The sequence below is a fragment of the Pituophis catenifer genome, unplaced genomic scaffold, assembly GCF_029215685.1.
Source record: "Pituophis catenifer annectens isolate HBS135680 unplaced genomic scaffold, rPitCat1.0.hap2 SCAF_1, whole genome shotgun sequence".
NCBI classification, from domain to species: Eukaryota; Metazoa; Chordata; class Lepidosauria; order Squamata; family Colubridae; genus Pituophis; species Pituophis catenifer.
In genome coordinates, this window is record NW_027256881.1 from 24,031,027 (window position 1) to 24,051,627 (window position 20,601).

The window sequence follows — 20,601 nt, forward strand, 5'->3', positions numbered from 1 at the left end:
ATTACCAAGATCAAATCTGTGAGATGTAAATGCCTTATTCCCTATTGTGTAAATAATGTATATATGGGACATCGGGGGTTAACTTATTCTTTGGTTCCTAATGTATTCATAATTCACCACTCCCATCTTTGACTCCACCCCTTGTGTATATAAGGAGTCACCTTCACCATTTTCCCTGCTTCTATCTGTGAATATTCAGTGAATATAGAATGCCTGTTATAATTAAAGAGAAATATATTTAAGCCTCTAACTCTTATTATCATTATTGAGTCTGATCCTGAAAATATTGCAACAATCTGGTAGCAGAGGATGGTTGATTGACTCAATAAATACTTAAAAATGTCTAAGAAAGATAGGCCCAACACCAGGGCCTACAGCAAAGAAATAGAAACTGAACAAGAAATAATCAACGAATCCACAAACGCGATTTCGAGAGAATCCGAAGAATACACCACTGAAGAAGAAGAACTAATAAATGAAAATAATGACCAGGAGGAAATCGAAATAGAAAATAACGAACTCAGGTCAGAGATATTAAAACTATTAAAAAGCCAGAAGAATGATGAAAGCCTCATCGCGAATCTCCAAGAAATGCTGAAAAACAGCGGAGCAGCGAGAGAGAGAAACATCGCTAAAGAGAAACCCAAAGACCAAAAAACTGTGAGTGATATGACTACAGAGAAAGTCGTTATGAAAAAGAAAAGATGTGATCCCGCGCGAAATTTTGAATGGCAGCCATCTTGGTTTCAACAAACCTCCAAAGTGAGCGAAGCAGAGCCAATCAAAATGCTCAGTTCAAAATTTCTGGCGCGAAAAACGTTATCAGACAACGAAAGTGAAAAGGAAGATTCAAACTCTTCAGAAGAACCAGAATCAGAAAGCGAAGACGACTTGACGAAATCCCAAGTAAAGTCAGCAATGAAGACGCTTCTTGCTGCATTTGGGCCAAAATTAAAAATTTCCAAAGCGACAACGAAGAAGCTAGAAAACAAGCCGATACCTCAAGACCTGCACGCTCCCATCCTGACTTCGAGAGCGACGACGCCCGAGCCCAGAGAGCCATGTCGATTCCGCCCTACACCGCAGACCGGATCAAGTACCAACGCACACAAAAGAAAGAGAAGAGCAGTCGCCGCCATCAAGACTCCTAAAACCGAGCCAGAAACCGACTCGTCTGAAGAGGAGCGGAGCGAGCGAGCTGCAATGGAGAGAACCTTCCACGACGACGCCAAAGAAGAAATGAGCAACGCGCATGTGCGAAACTACGTAGACGGTCCGGAAAGACTTGAACTGGCCAGAGAACCGCGCAGACTCGTTGCGAGCATCCCCATGCCGTTTTGCAATTTCCTGCACTTGCGAGACCACGGACTTCCTCAGGTTGTAAGTAATGGACAAAATAATGTGGGAAACTTACCCAGTGACTTCCCAAAACTTAGAGTTGATGGCATTAATTTGCAAGAATGGTATCAACAGATCCAGGTTGTCTTTATGAAAGAAAATTTACTATTCTTTATCACTAGTCCTCCAAGAAGACCTTGGACTTTAAAAATAGATTGTTTACATCATAGAGCATTTTTCTTAATAATATCTAGCGTGTCTCCTGCAATGTATCATAGCATCAAACCAAACCTAACTGTGTCAGAAATAATTCAATGCATGTTTAATCTGTTTCACAGCGATAGTGTAGCTACCACTACAAGAATGTCTAAGGATTTCTTTTCTTCCAGAGTAAAACCAGGGGTTTCCATAAGTGAGCATTTGATATCTCTAAACAAAATAAGAGCTGAGCTGCATTTGAGGGGGGAAGTGATTTCAGATCAAACAATGAAAAGTGTTATTATCAATTCACTTGATTCATCATGGGATAGTTTTATGTCACACTTAGACACCATCAATCTAGGATATTTATCCATAGAAAGTCTATCTAACAAATTGATAGCAGAAGACAATTCAAGAAAAAATCGTTCCAGCAATCACACAGAACACAAATCTTTTAGGAAGGTAGCTTTCCAAGAAAAATACAATGAAGCTTTTAAATGCCATAATTGTGGATCCAGGGAACACAATAGAAGAGACTGTCCCAAAATCTCAAAGGAGAGACATAGGTCAGAGTATAGGAGCAAATACAATTATAGACAGTCTTCCACAGATAGACATAAATATAGAAGCCCACCAAATTACAGAGAAAGTAGAGGGGGTAGAGAAAATTCAAAAGAGAGAAAATCTGGTTCACTGAATGGACTAAATAAACAAAACAGCACTAAAACACAACAAAATGAGAACAATAATTGGCTTATTGATTCTGGGGCAACCAACCACACCACTAATAACAAAAATATATTGTCTTCATTTACAGAAGATAAATTTGTAATAAAGGTAGCTAATCAAGAAAAGGTTCAAGTATTAGGCAGAGGAAATGTGACCTTGCCTGGCCTAGGAAAAATAGAGGGGGTATTGTTAATTCCAGAAATACCTCATAACATACTAAGTGCTATAAAACTAAGCAGAGATTCTGACATCAATATAGTTTTCTCAAAGGGGAAAGCAACTTTAGAGAAGGACAAAACAAATGTAGGCACTGTGATGATTAAAGGAGGCCTACCCTATCTAATAACAAAAGAAAGATGGTTACATAACATTGATTCAAATATGGAAGATTGTAGTGAGGCAGATGATGAAAATGTTAGTAACAGTGACAATGATGAATGTAAAATATCTCATGATCACGCAAATACACACAATGAGAAGAAACCAAGAATAGGTAAGCCAATTCATGATGAGTGTGCTCACATCTTGCATAGGAAGTTAGGACATGCAAGTTTTCCTGTAGTACAAAAAATGACTGAACACGCAGAAGGTGTCAAAATAAAAAATTGTGAAAATTATTTGGAATGCTCAGTATGTAAATCCACTAAACTAAAAACTAGTCCCAGACCAAAAAAATCCAACAGATCAACTAACAAAATTTTTGACTTAGTACATATGGACTTAGTTGGTCCATTAACTCCATCAATCACTTATAGAAAACGTTACTTCCTAACAATAGTAGACGATTACAGTCGCTATGGTTTTGTTTACACATTGAAACACAAGGATGAAACCTTTCAGAAATTTAAGGAATTCTACAAACGCATAGAAACACAACATAATGTCAGAATAAAACAAATTATGACAGATAGGGGATGTGAATTCATGTCTAAAGAATTCTCCCAATGGTTAAAGGATAGAGGAATGCTACATTTCACATCTAGTCCATTTTCTGCGTTCCAAAACGGGATTGCAGAGAGAAAGAATTCCACACTACAAACCATGATTAGGTGCACATTAGAGGATGCTGGTTTAGGCAAACAATTTTGGTCAGAAGCCTTACATTATTCAAATTACACTCAAAACAGAACCTGGTCCAGTATTGTGAATAAAACACCATATGAGGTGATGTATAATAGGAAACCTAAATTAGCACACATGCACATATTTGGAGTCACTGCAGACGTACACATACCTAAGCAGTTGAGGAGAAAGGGAGAAAACGTATCCAGAAGATTAAGATTTATGGGATATGAAACTGGCACCAAAGGGTACAGATTCATTGATAATAATAACAAATTTATAGTTTCCAGAACAGCTGTGTTCCATGAACAGGCTAATTGGTCTAAATTACATCTTAATGAAATATTTCCAAATAAATGCAAAGATACAAAATCTTGTGAGGAAGGGACAATAGAAAATCAAAATATCAACAAAAATAAAAACAAAACCAAAACTTGGACAAATAGTCAGCACAAAATAAAGACAGACACATTAACCAAAAAAGAAGCAAGATATTTGCATGATTACCATAGCAAACCTGAAAGAGCTATTAGAAACAATAGAAATCAAATACCAAATAAATACAGAGATTACATAATGCATATGGATGGTGAACAAATGACACCTAATACATATGAGGAAGTATTAAAACTCCCTCGTGAAGAAAAGGAAAAGTGGGAACTAGCTATGAAAAAAGAGATGGAAAGTTTGCAAGGATTAAATGTGTTTACACCTGCGATAGCACCTAAAGATAAAACAATTATAGGTACCAGGTGGATTTATAAAATTAAGAATCTAGAAGGAGGCAATACTCTATACAAAGCTAGATTGGTTGCACAAGGTTATGCACAAAACTATCCGGAGGACTATACTGACACGTACTCCCCCACAGTAAGAACAGAGAGTGTTAAAACAGCTCTAGTAGTGGCATCTGCACTCAACCTTGATGTATTTCAATATGACATACAGACTGCGTATTTACACGCAAAGCTAGATAAGGAAATATATGTAAGAGCACCACACAGTCAATACACTAATAAGAATGAAATTTGGCTATTGAACAAGAGTCTATACGGATTAAAGCAATCTGGCAAAAGATGGTACGATTGCTTGGTAAAAGTGCTTAAGACCATGGATTTCAACGCTACCACTGCTGATAACTGTTTCTTTGTAAAAAAGAGTGATGATCACATTGAATTTGTATTAATTTATGTAGATGATATTTTATATATAGGAAAACACAAGGAGAGAAGAGAAACCTTTGTAAACAAGCTAAACGAACATTTCTCGTTGAAATCTCTAGGTAAAGTAAACAAATACCTTGGTGTACAAATTAACAAAACTAGAAGGGGATTCAAACTTACTCAGAAAGATAAAATCATTGAACTTCTGAACAAATGCAATTTAAACAATGCCAAACCCTGTGACACTCCTATGCAAACTGATTTCCTTAGAAACACTGATGAATCTTCCCCTGAATTCAAGGATAATACATTTTATAGATCAGTCATAGGTTCACTTCTTTATATATCTAATTGGACCAGACCAGATATTGCATTACCACTCAACTTATTGTCAAGATATGTTAGCAAACCTACATTGTACCATTGGGAAGCGGTCAAAAGAATTCTAAGATATCTGAAAAGTACATTAGACTTTTGCTTAGTATTAGAACCTAGTAATGATAAAGAACCAAAACTTACATGTTACGCTGATGCGGATTGGGCTGGAGATATATCATGCAGAAAAAGCACTTCTGGTTATATTTTTCTATTAAATGACTGTCCAGTTTACTGGTACACTGGTAAACAAGAACTGGTAGCCACTTCGACCACAGAAGCGGAATATGTTTGTTTGTCCAAAGCTGCAAATAACCTTGTATGGTTTAATGACTTGATTTCAGATGTTTGGAAAAAACCTGCTTTGCCTTTTGTTATGCATGAAGATAATAAAGCAGCCATTGAAATATCCAGATCCGATGCCATTGGACAAAGGTCCAGGCATATAGATATAAAATTTAAGCATGTGAGACAATTGTCTCAAGATGGATTTATCAAAGCAGTGCATTGTGATACCTCTGAACAATTAGCTGACATATTGACGAAGCCTTTACCTTCAAAACAGCACAAATATTTAACATCAAAATTATATGTCTTATATTGTCCTGAATCTGAATGTAATTGGTGTTGTATAGCGAACCGGCATTTAGAGGGGGATTTGTGAGATGTAAATGCCTTATTCCCTATTGTGTAAATAATGTATATATGGGACATCGGGGGTTAACTTATTCTTTGGTTCCTAATGTATTCATAATTCACCACTCCCATCTTTGACTCCACCCCTTGTGTATATAAGGAGTCACCTTCACCATTTTCCCTGCTTCTATCTGTGAATATTCAGTGAATATAGAATGCCTGTTATAATTAAAGAGAAATATATTTAAGCCTCTAACTCTTATTATCATTATTGAGTCTGATCCTGAAAATATTGCAACAAAATCATCCTATTTAGAACACAATGTGAGAAGCTCTAACTCTCTGGAGAAAGTTCTAACATTGGGAAAAGTAGAAAGAAAAAGAAAAAGAGGCCGATCAATGGCAAAGAGGATGGAGTTATTTCCAGCAGCTACCTACAAGATCAGATTAGAAACAGATCATCATGGAGAAAATCTATGTGGTTGCTAAGAATCAACAACAGTTATATGGCACATAATCAATCAATCAGTCATTCATTCATTCAATCAATCAATCAATGTTCCATTACAGCCTACTTTTTTGAGGCTGTTTTTAAGGCCAGTAGAGCTTATGGGCTGTTAAAGATACAAGTATCTGAGGACTGAGCCATCTCTCTCTCAATACTTTACATGAAAGTAGGACAAGCTTATAGTCTCATATTCAGTCTGTCTCCAAGATATACATCTCCATTTGCACTGCTGAAGGTTTTTATCAGGGATTAGACAGCCATTTGTTAAGATTATCAAGCTTTAGATTTCCTGCATTAAATAGGAGGTATGATCTGAATCTGTATTTCAGTTGCGTTAGCTGCTGCTGTATTCCTTTGCTATACAAGCTTTCTATCCGTGCTTTAAAAAGCCAACAAAATGAATCCTCTTTGATGGGGAAAAAAAATCTGCTGCAAAAATATAAATGTTCTACAATGTGTTATCAGGTTCAAAATATCCCTCAGCATCTGTGATGTGTGAAATGGCAAAGGTGTGAACAATGCATAGAACTTTTTGGTGTTCACGTGGACTCATTAAGCTATATGTGTGCACTAGTGACACAATGCAGTCACAAAGTAGCCAGAAATGTAATTCCAAAAGAATTACACCCCAAAGAACTTTTCATTAAAAAAAAATAAAAAATCAAGGACTGTCCCTGCTAAAATTGTAGCGTAAGCTGCAAAGGTTCAGATTGCAATGTTGTCAGGAGAACAACGTTACATGGTGTCAAATGACAAAACAATCTAGGTTTGGATTTTAGTTAAACCCATAATGGTGGAGGAAGTGTTGTTTTAATGGGCCTTTTATCTGAAACATGGGTCAAGATATTCTTTCTGTACGTGGGTTCATGGGGATGGAATATATGTAGGTTGGAACTTGGGGAAGCATCATTTTAATTTTTGCAGTTGTGTGGAAGAAAAAAAACTAGATATTTTGATGGAAACAAACTAGAGACAGGGGTGGGATTCAGCCAGTTCGGACCAGTTCAGGCAAACCGGTACCGTATTTTTCGGAGTATAAGATGCACCTTTTTTTCCCCAAAAAAGAGGGTGAAAATCTGGGTGCGTCTTATACTCCGAATGTAGCCCCGCCCACCTTCTCAAACGGAGGTTTCAGAGGCTGAAAAAAGCATCAGAAACGAAGCTTCAGAAAAAAAGCCCCCAAACAGAACTTCAGAGGCTTTTATTCTGAAGCTCTGTTTCGGAGGCTTTCAGAGGCAGGAAAAAAAGTTTTTTATGAAACAGAGTTTCAGAACTTTCAGAGACAGAAAAAATAGCAGAAAAAAAAGCAAGGCACAGAGCTTGCTAAAATTCACCTCTGGGAACAGCTGATTGGGGGTATTCCAGGAGGCTGATCCACCTGCCAATCAGCTTTTTTCTTATTTTCCTCCCCAACAACTAAGGTGCGTCTTATACTCTGAAAAATACGGTAGTTGTGACCCACCCATCCACCCAGGCACTATGCCGTCCTATTTAGCTGCATTTTTAAGCTGCGCGCATGTGTGCAAGCGCGTGCACAAGCAAAGCACATGCGCAGAAGGCCGCATGCATGTGGGGAAGGAGTACGTGCAGATTTTCAGTGCTGGGGAAAACTGGTTGTTAAATTATGTGAAGCCGACCCTGACTAGAGCTGAATGTAGTTTTTTTTTAAAATGGAATTAATATGCACATGCTTTGCCATTAAGTTCAGTATTGATCCACTAGGGCCAGTTCATTCCTACAGCTGTATTTCAGATGAAGTTATCCTCTGAGGAGTTCATAAAATAATAAAAAGAAGGAGAGAAAGAAGAATCCCTTCCCCATCTGTGAATACGGGTAGTCCTTGACTTAACAACTGTTAACTCAACAATTGCTGAACAAAGGGACTTATGACCCCTGCCAGAAATTCTGACCTTTGCAATATTTCTGCAGTCATATGATCAAAATTTGGGTGCTTGGCTGAGCACCTACCCTAATAATTATAGAAGCAGTTGCAACTCTTTCCCCTCCCTAACATGGCCTTGTCCCTCTGCTGCCTCCTCACCCTTTCCAAGTGGTCTGAGCCTTCTCCCTGCCCCACTGCATCTAAGTCCATTTACTCTTCTCCTTCCCTACATTTGCTGACAGCACACCGGCCCCATGCGAAGCACAATTAGAAAGTTATCATGTACAATCTTTCTCAAAGCTAGCCAGGAACTGGAACTCTGCTGGTTGACTTCCTTGTTCCTGAATAGCCTTGAAAAAGATTGCTTCTCTAGACTTGAGGAAAATTTTCTTCACTAGCTTCCTGGCCAGGAAACTAGCAAAGGCAATCTTCTTCAAGGCTGACATCTCACTTAAGAAACGAAACTTACAACCAAAATTCTGGATTCAGTTGTAGTCATTAAGTTGAAGATTACCTGTAGCATAAACTGGATGGCTGAATAGTGTGTCCATGGCTTCATTCGTCTTGTACTGTAAATGTGACTGGTTAATTTTGATAGGTTAATTTTGGACTGCAAGTCCTATCATCTGTCATCACACAGCCCATGCTTATTAGAGTTAATAGGAGTTCATCTGGATGACCATGCCTATAGTCTCCTCCTGGATGATTGTGCAGTATATAGTAGATGCCTCCATATTGCCCCCAACAATCTGGCTCCTCATTTTACTGACTTCAGAAGGATGGAAGGCTGAGTCAATCTTTTGCTAGTCAGAATTGAATTCCTGGCTGTGGGTAGAATTTGCCTGCAATGCTGCATTTGAACCAATGCGCCACCATGGCTTGGTGGTGAAAAGAAATGCTTCTGTTAGAAAAAGAGGGTTGACTGGTAGCAATAGCAATAGCATTTATATAGTGCTTTACAGTTTAGAGAGCCAGCATATTGCCCCCAACAATCTGGGTCCTCATTTTACCTACCTCAGAAGGATGGAAAGCTGAGTCAACCTTGTGCCTGGTGAGATTCGAACTGCCAAATTGTACGCAGCCAGCAGGCAGCAGAAGTAGCCTGCAGTACTGTACTCTAATGACTGTGCCACCATGGCTCAAGTGGTAAAAGTGTTTTAGGCAAAAGAAGGAAAAGAACAAAACTTCTGGTTTGTATGACTCTGCCTTTCTGGGCAGCAAGAAAAGTTACCTATTATATCCCTCCTTCACCCTATACTGAGAAACAATTAAACTTCTCATTCAGAGAATACTGTCCATAGAGTCTTCTTTTTTGCTGGCAAGTGTTGGGGCTTACCTTCAGCTGTGGCCAGCTACACACCTGCTCCGCTGTGAGTTTTTCTTTCCGGTAATCTTTTCCTTGGGGGCATGAACTACAAAAAGTTTCATGGATCCTGCAAATGGAAGAAAACAATTGGTAGGCTGATACAGTCCTTAGCTGTCAAGGCTGCCATAAACCCTATTTTGCATGTTGATTTTAAATTCTCAACTCCTTTCACAAGGCTTTATAAAGCCCACCTCCCCGCCTCCTGCTACTTATAAAAACATCAAACTAAAACAGCAATTACATGAATATTTAACATATTACAATTTACCACATTACCTAACAATTTGAAGCCATCAAAACTCAATAAAACAACAGAACTAAATCAGAGTCATCCATCCAGACATTCATTCATGCCCATTATGTAATTCTTTTGGCAGTAAGCAGTTACACAGAGGCTGAAAAAAAAAGAAGAAACTGTGACCAGAAGAAATTGAAGGTATAACTTAAGAAAATACTTTTTAAAATCCTAGCTTTGCCTGCTAGTTGTCTTTGTGTGTACTTGCCATGTAATGCTTTGGCTTGTTGTGTTTCTTTTCTGTCTTCATTGGTTCTTTCTCATAGTCTACCGTGTTTCCCTGAAAATAAGCCCTCCCCAAAAATAAGCCCTCCCTCGAAAATAAGCCCTCCCTGAAAATATTTAAATACATGAGCAGCCAGTCCCCACCATTTCCTCTGGTTAGGGTTAGGGAGACAGAGCTGGAAATCAGGTAAAATGGCAAGAGGATCCCCGTTTCACTCCACGTGCCCCAAAATAATAAGACCTCCCCGAAAATAAGGCCAAGCGTTTATTTCGGGGTTCAAAAAAATATAAGACACGGTCTTATTTTTGGGAAAACATGGTAGTTTGGTCTCACTGGTATTCAATAAGCCTTCCTGGTGTACTATCTTCAGTGTATCTTCTTCACTGTTCTTCAGATATTCTTCCAATGTCCCTTTTTCTTCTTTAACTGGTTGGAGTACTTGCAACATTCCACACCTATTATGCTCCTTGGTAAGTAGAAACTGAAATAGAAATTGTCAGCATCGCTGGCTGGATTAAGGGTATGATTCATTGCCATTAATTTTCTGGTCAAACTATCCAGGGTTTCCAGTCCACCACTATATTATTAACTTTTGATAAGACCTGTCCAGTATGATTGTACCTTGACATAGCTCTCATCCTTAAGCACACAAGCCCTCAACCACATCAAGATAGTGCTTCACTGGAGATCTATTATTTTAACTATTGTATAGTCATCCAAATATTTAGACTAGATTTGGCATCTTTATCCAATTACACAGTCTTTTCTAAAGACCTGGGATAGGCAGGTTTGACGGTGTTAAAGGAATCATTGCAGGATATAGGCTGTTTCACGTAAAGCTGCCTTTTGCAATTGTGATGATTTTATCTATGCTATTAGTGTTAATAAAGGAAAGCCCCAGATGCTTTGGGGATTGCACCAAAGACGCCTATCACTATTGGTATTATTCAGTGGTGAAATGTAAAATTTATTACTACCAGTTCTGTGGGCGTGGCTTGGTGGTGGTTGGGGTAATGTGACTGGGTAGGCGTGGCCAACTATTTTTTTTAACTTTTAAAAGCATTTTTTTCTGCAACCTCTTAAGGTAACTTAGCTGGGATCGTCAGAGGCTTGTAAAGAATTTTTTTTTCTACAACCTCTTCGGCCGAAAAAATGCTTTTAAAAGCCTCTGACAATCCCAGCTGAGTGGCACGATCATCAGAGGCTTTCTTTTTTAATTTTTAAAAGCATTTTTCAGCTGAAGAAGTTGTAGAAAAAATGCTTTTAAAAGTAAAAAAAAAAGCCTCTGATGATCGTGGGGCTCAGCTGGGCAAGGGGGGTGGGGCAGGAATTTTTGCTACCGGTTCTCCGAACTACCCACCACCATTGCTACCGGATCGGGCAATCCGGTCCGAACCGGGAACATTTCATCCCTGGTATTATTTTTGTTTTCTATTTGCAGATCTTTGCATTTTGTGATCGCCCCCACCCCCAGTTCTTTTTCTTCCATTCTGTTGTCTCCACATACTGCCATGTCCACTATTCAGACATTTTTGTCTCTCTTATTGACAATTGTTAAGTCTGTGGTGTTATGTGGCAAAGGCTTGTCCCAGAGCACTTCATTTTTTATTGCTCTGTATATTTTGTATTCCCACCAATCCTTCTTTATAGGCAAGTGGTATTTCTTGTAGCTATTCCGATGCACTATTGTTACTACTTTGTCATACCGTTGTTTGTAATCAGTCTGTGCGATCTTCTTACAGCAGCTAACTAGGCAGACCACTGTTTCTTCAGCTTCTTTGTGGAGATGACATTTAATGTCTGTTGTTGTCTTCTAAATTCTAGCTTTGTGTGCATTTGTTCTTAAGGTTTGGTCTTGTGCAACCACAGTTAACCCCTCTGTCTCTTTCTTCAACTTTCCTGCTCTTAACCATTGCCAGATCTTGTTATCTGCTTGTCTGCTATTGGTGTGTTTGTGTTTGTGTCTACTGGCCATATAATACTTTGCTTGTGATGCTTGACCAAAGTTCTTATTGGATTCATGTGGCCATTTTTATATATGTGTATGTGTGTTTAATACTCCTTTTGAAAGAGCTCTGCTCCTGTTTTTTTTTAAAAAAATTAACATTTTTTGGAAGGCTTTTTCCCTTTCTGTTACCCCACCCCATAACACTAATTCTGGATGGCATAGATTGTTGATATATTATATATATGTAAGTCTTGGTGTATTCGGGTCTTTTCCCGTGTAAGATTGAGAGTATCTTGGCAACATTTTTTTTGCTTAGCACATTGTAAGCCGCCCTGAGTCTCCAGAGAAGGGCGGCATATAAATCAAATTTAAAAAAAACAAACATTTCGACGAGGTCCCACTCGTCATCTTCAGGCTGGTGTCTTCGGCTTCATGCTTGTGCGAGCAAAGCGTGATCGGAGATGCTGTCTCTCTATAAATACTGGTGGGGAGGTGGGGAGTGCTGGCTTTGTTGTAAGCGGGTTGGTTGGCTGTGTTGTTACATGTTGATTAGTAGATGGAGTTGATGTTTGCAGATTAGTCGGCTGTTTCGTAACATCCTGTGTGGCCGATATATACACACTTACAAGAGAAAATAAATTCTGCTAGCTGTGTGTTGCTTCTGCTAATAAGAGCATTGGCATGCTGTTTTTATTAATAGTGTAATGACTAAATTTTGAATACTGCTACACCATTTTGCGTAATCCATTGATTACCCCAGATCAAGAGAAGTATGTTTCCTTCCTGGAGCACACATTCAAGATGCAATAGAAAAGCTCCAAAGATTATTTAAACCTTTTGACAAATATCTATACATCCACCTGGAAACAAATAACATAGATCATGGGTCCTCAAACTACGGCCCGTGGGCCGCCGAAGCCATTAATCCAGCCTGCGCAGGACCACAAGGCTGCCCCACCCACATCACCCTGCCCACCCTTCAGCCAAATGCAGGACTTACCTTCACAAGCCCTGCAAGCTGTAATGGAAAGGTAAGGCCAACAATTTTTGCCTGCAGAATGCTGCTGGAGCTGGGGGAGGTGAAAAAAAGGGTGCACAGATGCCTCAGGAGGCAAAAAACGGGAGAAAATGGCCTGTTTTGGGCCAAAAAATGGGCTGGTTTTGCCTGTTTCTGGCCTGCAGAATGCTACTGTAGGCAGGGGAGGTGAAAATGGGGTGCACAGATGTCCCAGTAGGCCAAAAATTGGGTGAAAACTGCCTGTTTTTCACCACCCTCACCTCCAGAAGATAGATAAAGAGAGAGACAGACAGACAGAGGGAAAGAGAGAGAAAGAGAGAGACAGAGACAGAGACAGAGACAGAAAGAGAGAGAGAGAGAGAGAGAGAGAGAGAGAGACAAGACACACACACACACACACACACACACACACACAACACACACACACAGACTTGATTGTAAGCTCCTTGGAGCTGAGAAGAATTGCTGGAAAACTGAGTTTTCTGAAGTGGACCACTAGACTCCTAAACAACTGAAAAAAATGATCTAGTAAAAAGAAAAGTCAACTAAAAGAGCAACATGCAAACAAAAGCAAATAAAACACATCCAGGAGCAAAACAAATTAAAGTTTAATTTGTGTGCATTGTTTAATGGGCTGTTAAATTGGCCACACCCACCTAGTCACATGACCTAGTCATGCCCACCTAGTCACATGATGATCTAGCCATGCCTGGTCTGGCCTCTCAACAGTCTGAGAGACCATGAATTGGCCCCCTGTTAAAAAGTTTGAGGACCTCTGACATAGATGGTCACAGATTCAAAGATGCTGCAAGATACTATAAAGAACAAGCCAGGAGGTTGAAGGAGCTGGGAGAATAATTAGTGATTTATTAACTTCTTTCTAGTGAAAGATCTAGAGAAAAGAGGGAAGAATATCAAAAGCAAACAACCAATTGCAAAGATAGTTCTTACAAGTACTGTTTGGATTCTGTAATGACTTTAACTTCAGCAAAGAATTGAACGAAGGAATCTTAAGATCCTTGTAAAGAGGGTCACAAAATGTGAGCTGGATTATTCTACCACTAAATGGATACCCAGTGAGTGTTTATCAATGGCTCTGCGTCGAGATAAAAGGAAGTGGCAAATGACATACTGCGGGACTCCATTTTAGCACTTATAATGTTCAACTTATTTATCAGCCACTTGGATAAAGTGTTACAAAAACTGATTATTAATTTATCAAATCTCTTAAAGAACAATATCAAGATTCAGGATGATTTTGAACACTTAAAAGAATGGGCAAAGGCCAACAACAGGGATTTCAGAAGGACAAATACAAGTACCATATTTGGGTGGGACTAATTAAAAACATGAGTATAAAATGAAGGAGACTAATGAGGGACAACAGCACATGTGAAAAGGATCTAGATGTCTTGGTGAAACATGAAGTTCAACCAATACCTAAAGCAAGACATGAAAAGTACCAGATCCCCGGAACTCAAATAAGTTTCTCTCACAGTTTGCTCAAGCATTTACTGATGCTAACTCATGAATATTTCAAAACAGAAAATTTTTCTCTTTTGCATTTTTAGAAAGGAAAATAGGAAGTAACTAACCAGAAAAGCTGGTTCTTGCAAACCTCCACTTTATTAACTGAATAATTTCATTGTAACCATAAAATTCAACACACGCCATCAAATTAAGATATTTTGGGCCACTCATGTTCTCTCAGTTTTAGGAAGAAGATAATGGCTAATACTTTGTAAGTAGTAAGCAAGAACATTGCTTGGAAAACTTAATGGATTTGTATATATTGTCATCAAGAATCCAAATTAGTTCAAAGGCAAATAAATATCATTTATGCTCCCAATAAAATAAGAAACTCTGCTTTTGTACTACTTAGAAACAGTGTCTTCTTATAGCACTTCATTTGCTGGAATTCCATCAAGTGCTTTTTGGTTTTTGGTAGACTGTTACTTAGTTTTGAACTAAGAAAAATTTGCCAAGGTCCTAATTTACTGGAACAGTCTACTTGTTAGAAAGCTGTCTGCTGACACCATAACCCTAAAATATAACACAGATTAGTTCAAGCTGGGTGAATCCTCTGCCTGGGAACTAAACTTGTGTGCTAACTAGTATATGGCTTCAAATTGAGCTACCTGCTTTTATCAATAGGGCCTTTAAGAGTATAAATAACGCTTGGATGGTTAATGGATTAGTTCTTCACAAGTAACTATGAAAGGCAATTATAGCTCCTAAAATTCAAGCAACTTACACCATGCAAGAAGTATGATAAATGTATTTGCCTACCTCCTCACTCCCTCGGGATGTAGCCAAAATATCAATATTGTGTGTTTTCAGCACTTGAAGGTCAAAATTAATGACTAGTCTTGCAATGGTTTAAGGAATTGATTTCACACTTTGAAAGCCCTCCTCAAAACAAACAACAAAAGACCAAACATTTCACACACATGGTCCTCTAGTAACATCATGACTAATTGGTTGCAATTTTTACAACCCCCTGGCAAACCAGAAAAGCAAAGCATGATTCCAGCTCCTACTGTGTGAACAAGAGTTTCTTATTTCTCATTAAACAGGAGCCATATAACCCTACATTTGATGACTCAAATCACTAACCTGGGGCAAAACTGCTTTGACTTTAAAGATGTCCTTAGCATCTCTGACTTCCCCACTTTTTTTAAGCCCTAGAACAAAAACTTGGCATCCAATTTAGATTAGAATACTAATGTCAGCTTCTTGCGCCCATGTTGTTCTGATCTGGATTGGTCTTCTTTACTTATAGCAAAACTCAGACTATGTGAAATAAAATTAAAGATCAACTTACCGAAGTATTTCTCCTTTGGTGAGAAATGTCAACACCTGCAGGAAACGACAAAGATGTCATACTACAAAATGAAACCATTCTTATTTTCATTTCCAGTGTGATAGGATAGGAATAGAGCAGGGGTCCCCAACCTTTCGGATCTCAGGGACCACTAAATTCATAATTTTAAATCCCATGGACCACTAATATGATCTGCCTAATGACCAGCTGGGTGGGCGTGGCTAGGTGGTCATGTGACTGGGTGGGTGTGGCCAACTCGATGGCCAACTCAATGTCACTCACATCGAGGGGCACCTCATCGGACTCTACTCATCCCTCCCCTGCCAGTAACTCCTCGCCTCCCCGGCCGGGCGCTTTAGGACCCCAACAGGAAGCAGTTGTTGGAGCTAAGTAGCCACCATGAGAAAGAATTAGCAAAACAGCTGGCTCAGTTCAAATTGGATCTGACCGAGAAGGAGGCTCAGCAGAAGCACCTCACTGAAGACTACGAGCATAGGCTTTCCAAGCAGAGGGAAGACCTGCTTGGAAGAGGGAAGATAGCATCGAAGCTTGACACAGGAGTGCAAGGCCAGGTACCGGCGCCTGGAGGCTCAGTGGGCTGAGATGGTCAATCAGTTCCAGGCCGTGACGCAGTCCCACTGGAACAAGGCCCTCCGGCTCTTCACCACCAGTGGCACTTCCCTCCAGCCTTTGCCCAAAGCTCCGCACCAGGAGGCTGAAGCAGACTCCAAAACGGAATTTCTGCCCCCCTCCAATCTGCACAAAAAGACCCCAAGGGGGGAGACTCCCTACAGCAACACAAATGTTCATTGCATGAATCCGGCCCAGGGGACGTAGTTTGAGGACCCCTGATTTAGTGCAATATAAAAAAATGCAAATAATTTTTCTGCGGATCACCAAAATTTTCTCATGGACCACCAGTGGTCCACGGACCACCAGTTGGTGACCACTGGGATAGAGGACTAGAGAGAACCTACCTGCTTCTTTTAAACACACACAGACACAAAAATAAACCTAAATGCAACCATACATTTGGCCTATCAGCCAGCATTGGCACAAATCACCTGGTTTTCAACATAGGAATACATAAGATAAATTTGAAAAGCCTCCCTTGGCCATTATTTGTGATATCCTAAGAAAGTTAAAATAATGTTTTCATAAAATGTGTGGAATTTATCAGAGAAGTAAGAGAATAGTCATGTGGCTTTAGCAGACTCTTACCTCAATGTGTCAAGAGAAACAAAACAAACATCCTGCTATGAAGATGCGGGGCCTCTTCTGTTCTGGATAGAGCCATCTCATCAGATTTAAGATGGATTAATAAAAAGCCTACCTATTGCAGCATCCTGTTTCATTATCTGGGAATATCTGGGAAGCCCAGGAGCATAGCATTATAGCAATATTCTTCTTATCCTGTTGCTCCTCAGTTATTCATGCTCAGAGTCATGTGTTCTCCTGAAAGGGAGGGATAGGATCCTGTTCAGCAGGCTGCATGAAAGATTTATGTATCCCTAACTGAAGGATGGGCAACTTGCAGACAATGGATTGCGTATGTTCCTTCATTCCCCAGACTTTCCAGAAACTGGGCTGCTGTATTTAAGGGGCAAACCAATAAAAACAAAGATATATTTTCCTTATGGTTGAAAATAAAGTATTAGATAAGCCTCAAAACATGATATTCTGGGACCTGTTTATCTTGATGACCCTACTGAATCAATGGCACTGTGGCCTTCTGCTTCCCAAAAACTTGAAGCGGGAAGAAAAAGGGAACATAGTTCTGGGCCAACCGGTTGTCCATCTCTGCCTTAATTTGTCTGGGCCTCGTTTTTGCTTATTCCGGAGAAATCTTAATTTCAATCAGCCTACCAATAGTATAGTTGAACATACAAGTGAGGCAGCCATTTCAATCACATCATAGATAGTTGTGGCTTCTTACTGGTTGGATAGGAAATGGATTCTGGGGTTTGTCAAGATGACATGATGCCACTTAGCTGAATATGATTTTGTATTTTACATCAGGGGTCCCCAACCCCTTGGCCACAGACAGGTACCAGTCAATGGCCTGTCACGAACCAGGCGGTGCAAGCGAATGAAGCTTCATCTGCGCATGTGCGGGATCTAGGTAGTGCACAAAACCATGCCTTCCCTGTCCATGGACATTTTTTTCCCAACAACAGAACTGATCCCTGGTACCCCAAAGTTTGGGGGTTCTACATGTCTGCCTTTGACAAGACATGAATAATGATGAGAACCAATGGTTGGAGTTGAAGAATGGATGCCTCTTACCTGGTATTCTTCTAACTCTCCTTTCTTCATAGAGTGACTTGTGCATTGGCCCATTCTCCTGCTTGGAATTTCAGTGGCCAGAAGCCTCTTGTAACCCTTGGCAACCAGATATACCTCACTAATAAACACAGCACCATCTCTTTCAAGTTTATGGGGGCACAATAACTTGTGACATGGGAGCACTGATGATGTTACCTAATTTGGGTAATCAAACATCTGAAACAAAACAACCAAGCTCAGAGAGCACCAAGGAGCCCTCATTATAACCCTGAGCTACAAATATTTTCCTTTATCAGTACAATAACTTCTTTGATAAAGTTTCTGTAGACCAGGGACACATCACTGGACTTGACTTTCGGCATCAGGCAGTTCAAACAGTCAAGATGTGAAAAAGAGGTAAGACTTTTGTGTGGTGAGGCTTCCATTTTGATTATTTTGATCTCACTGCAGACGGGGGGGGGGGGGGATACAGTACAATGTGCTCTAAGAAGTGGAAATGCTAAGGCAAAACAGTGATGGAATATGAACAAAGATTACATTACATTTAAAAACAAACCTAATTGCAATTTAAATGGATTAAGTACTGCAAAAATCCAAGATCCCTTTCACAGTTATTATTCTTAAGCCAGGTACCTCCTGTACTACACCTGTGCATTTCGTTTTTCTTGCCTAAATGTAGAACCTTACATTTTTTTTCACCATTGAATTTCATTTTGTTAGATAGCACCCAATAGTTCTTTTAAGATGGACTTTACTCTTAGATAGATCTGACTCTGCTTAGCTTTTTAAGGTCAGCTAAAATCAGCTAAATGCTGCCATTAGAGGGATTATGCTGTGCTTTAATAAATTAAGAATAGTGTATCTCATGGAATTGAAATTACTTCTCAGTTTGAGTTCAGAATGATTGTTAACTTAATTTGCATTAAACATAATTCGCTTACTGAATGAATTCATTTTCTGGGTCCACGCCATGCACTGAATTATGAACTAATCAAACCAAGCACACTATTTTCTTTCATGTTTTTCTTCATTTCAGTAACTCAAGAAAAAAAAAAGATGCAGAGATTTTGGATATCAGCAGTCTGTAACTAAATCCTCACCTCAGCCTTTTGTTTATATTGTGCTACTTTAAGCAAGCTATTGTTCTTACTTCATTGAATTCATTGGGTATAATTACAGTGACCTGAAAAAGGGATAAATCTGAAAGAGGTTCATAAGGATAAAAAATGTTTATGCTTATAACATTGCTTTATAAAGGAAAATTCAGGAGGAAAACTCAAAAGAGTTTTGCAGAAATGCATATTCTAATAAAATGTGTAAAAACTAACAGTATATGTAATTTTATTTTAAAAAGAAAATCCAATCTCCATTTTTTTTTCACAGGAACGTGAAAGACTGCACATTAACTGGTATCCTTGGTATGAATGAAGGGCAAAAGTGTGTTTTTCAAAAATGTATTTGGCGTATGGCATATCATACATGGACTTTTGGTATAGCATCAATTATAGAGAAGATGAGAGAAGTCTGGCTCTGCTGGTATGGACATGTCCAGAGAACAACACCTTCCACTGTTGCCAAGACTGCCTACTAACTAGAAGTCAATGGCCGGGGACCTTGTGGGTATCCAAAAATGAGAGGGCAAGACAGCATCAACAAAGGTATGCAAGCTGTGGGCCTGCACCCTGAAGATGCAGCTGACTGTGCAAAGTGGCATTCAATAATTTGAAAAGCGGACCCTGCATCTGTGGGAATACGCTAGAACTGTGATGGCGAACCTATGGCACGCATGCCAGAGGTGGCACATATAGCCCTCTCTGTGGGCACGTGCGGCAGCCAGCTGGTCTTCATGGGCACTGGAGCCACCAAAAAAGAACCTGATAACGGCCCCAAAACAGCCCAAAAAATGGCCTGAAAACAGACCAAAAAACAGCCAAAAAACCCAGCCTGAAAATGGCCTGAAAAATGGCCCCCAAAATGCCCCTAAAACAGCTTGCTTTGCTCGCCTCCACTACGCATGCACATGGCCTTCCACGCATGCTCTATGCTCGCGCATTACATCCGGGTGGGTGGGCGGAGCCTCCCGTAGTCGCCATTACCGGTTCGCCAAACCAGACAGAACCGGCTGAATCCCACCACTGGAAGTGGGGGAATCTATTGAATCTATTTTGACTCCTGTAGGCCGACCACGTGGACAAACGATCTGCATGTCTGTCGGTTTCTAGTAATAACTCATAACTTTTCCAAGGACACAAAATTGTCTTCCATTTCCCCCTCTTCCGCTTTCCCCTTTCCATTCTATCTTTATCAATTTATGAATGTGTAAATTGTCACGTGTGACTGAATAATGCATTATTTATTCCTTTAGACTAAAAAAGAAAACCCTCCTAATGAAAACTTTAAATTTAAAAGGCATTATATTGGAACAAATGAAGTTTTGTGAGAATTCCTGGCTTGAAGTCAGTCAGAGATGTTGCAAAGGTCAAAGAATTGAGGCCAAATTTCTGCTTCTAAATATCTGAGAGTGAAGGATAATTCTATCCGCCAGATGAAGAGAGTTGGTCACCACAGATACCACACTCTGCAGCAGATAACTACAAAGAATTAAAAAGAAAAACAGCACTGCATGAAACTTGGAGTTTCCTGAATATCTCTTAGATAGCTAGTGCATACAGTATGTGGTATCCAGGCAGTGCGCAAAACCACATGTACACACACACACCGGTCCATGAAAAAACTACCCTCCA

General features: G+C 39.6%; 1 protein-coding gene across 1 annotated transcript in view; it reads right to left on the bottom strand.

Moving 5' to 3' along the window:
- CIB4 (calcium and integrin binding family member 4) overlaps nt 1–17,911 on the bottom strand; it is a 47,856-nt gene extending 29,945 nt beyond the window's left edge. The window contains exons 1-3 of the mRNA XM_070947076.1: nt 17,858–17,911; nt 15,572–15,606; nt 9,231–9,327 (exon numbers count right to left, since the gene is read on the bottom strand). Of these exons, the coding sequence (XP_070803177.1) occupies nt 9,231–9,327; nt 15,572–15,606; nt 17,858–17,911 (186 nt within the window). The remainder of the gene's footprint in view (nt 1–9,230; nt 9,328–15,571; nt 15,607–17,857) is intronic.
- Nucleotides 17,912–20,601: the final 2,690 nt, after the last annotated feature.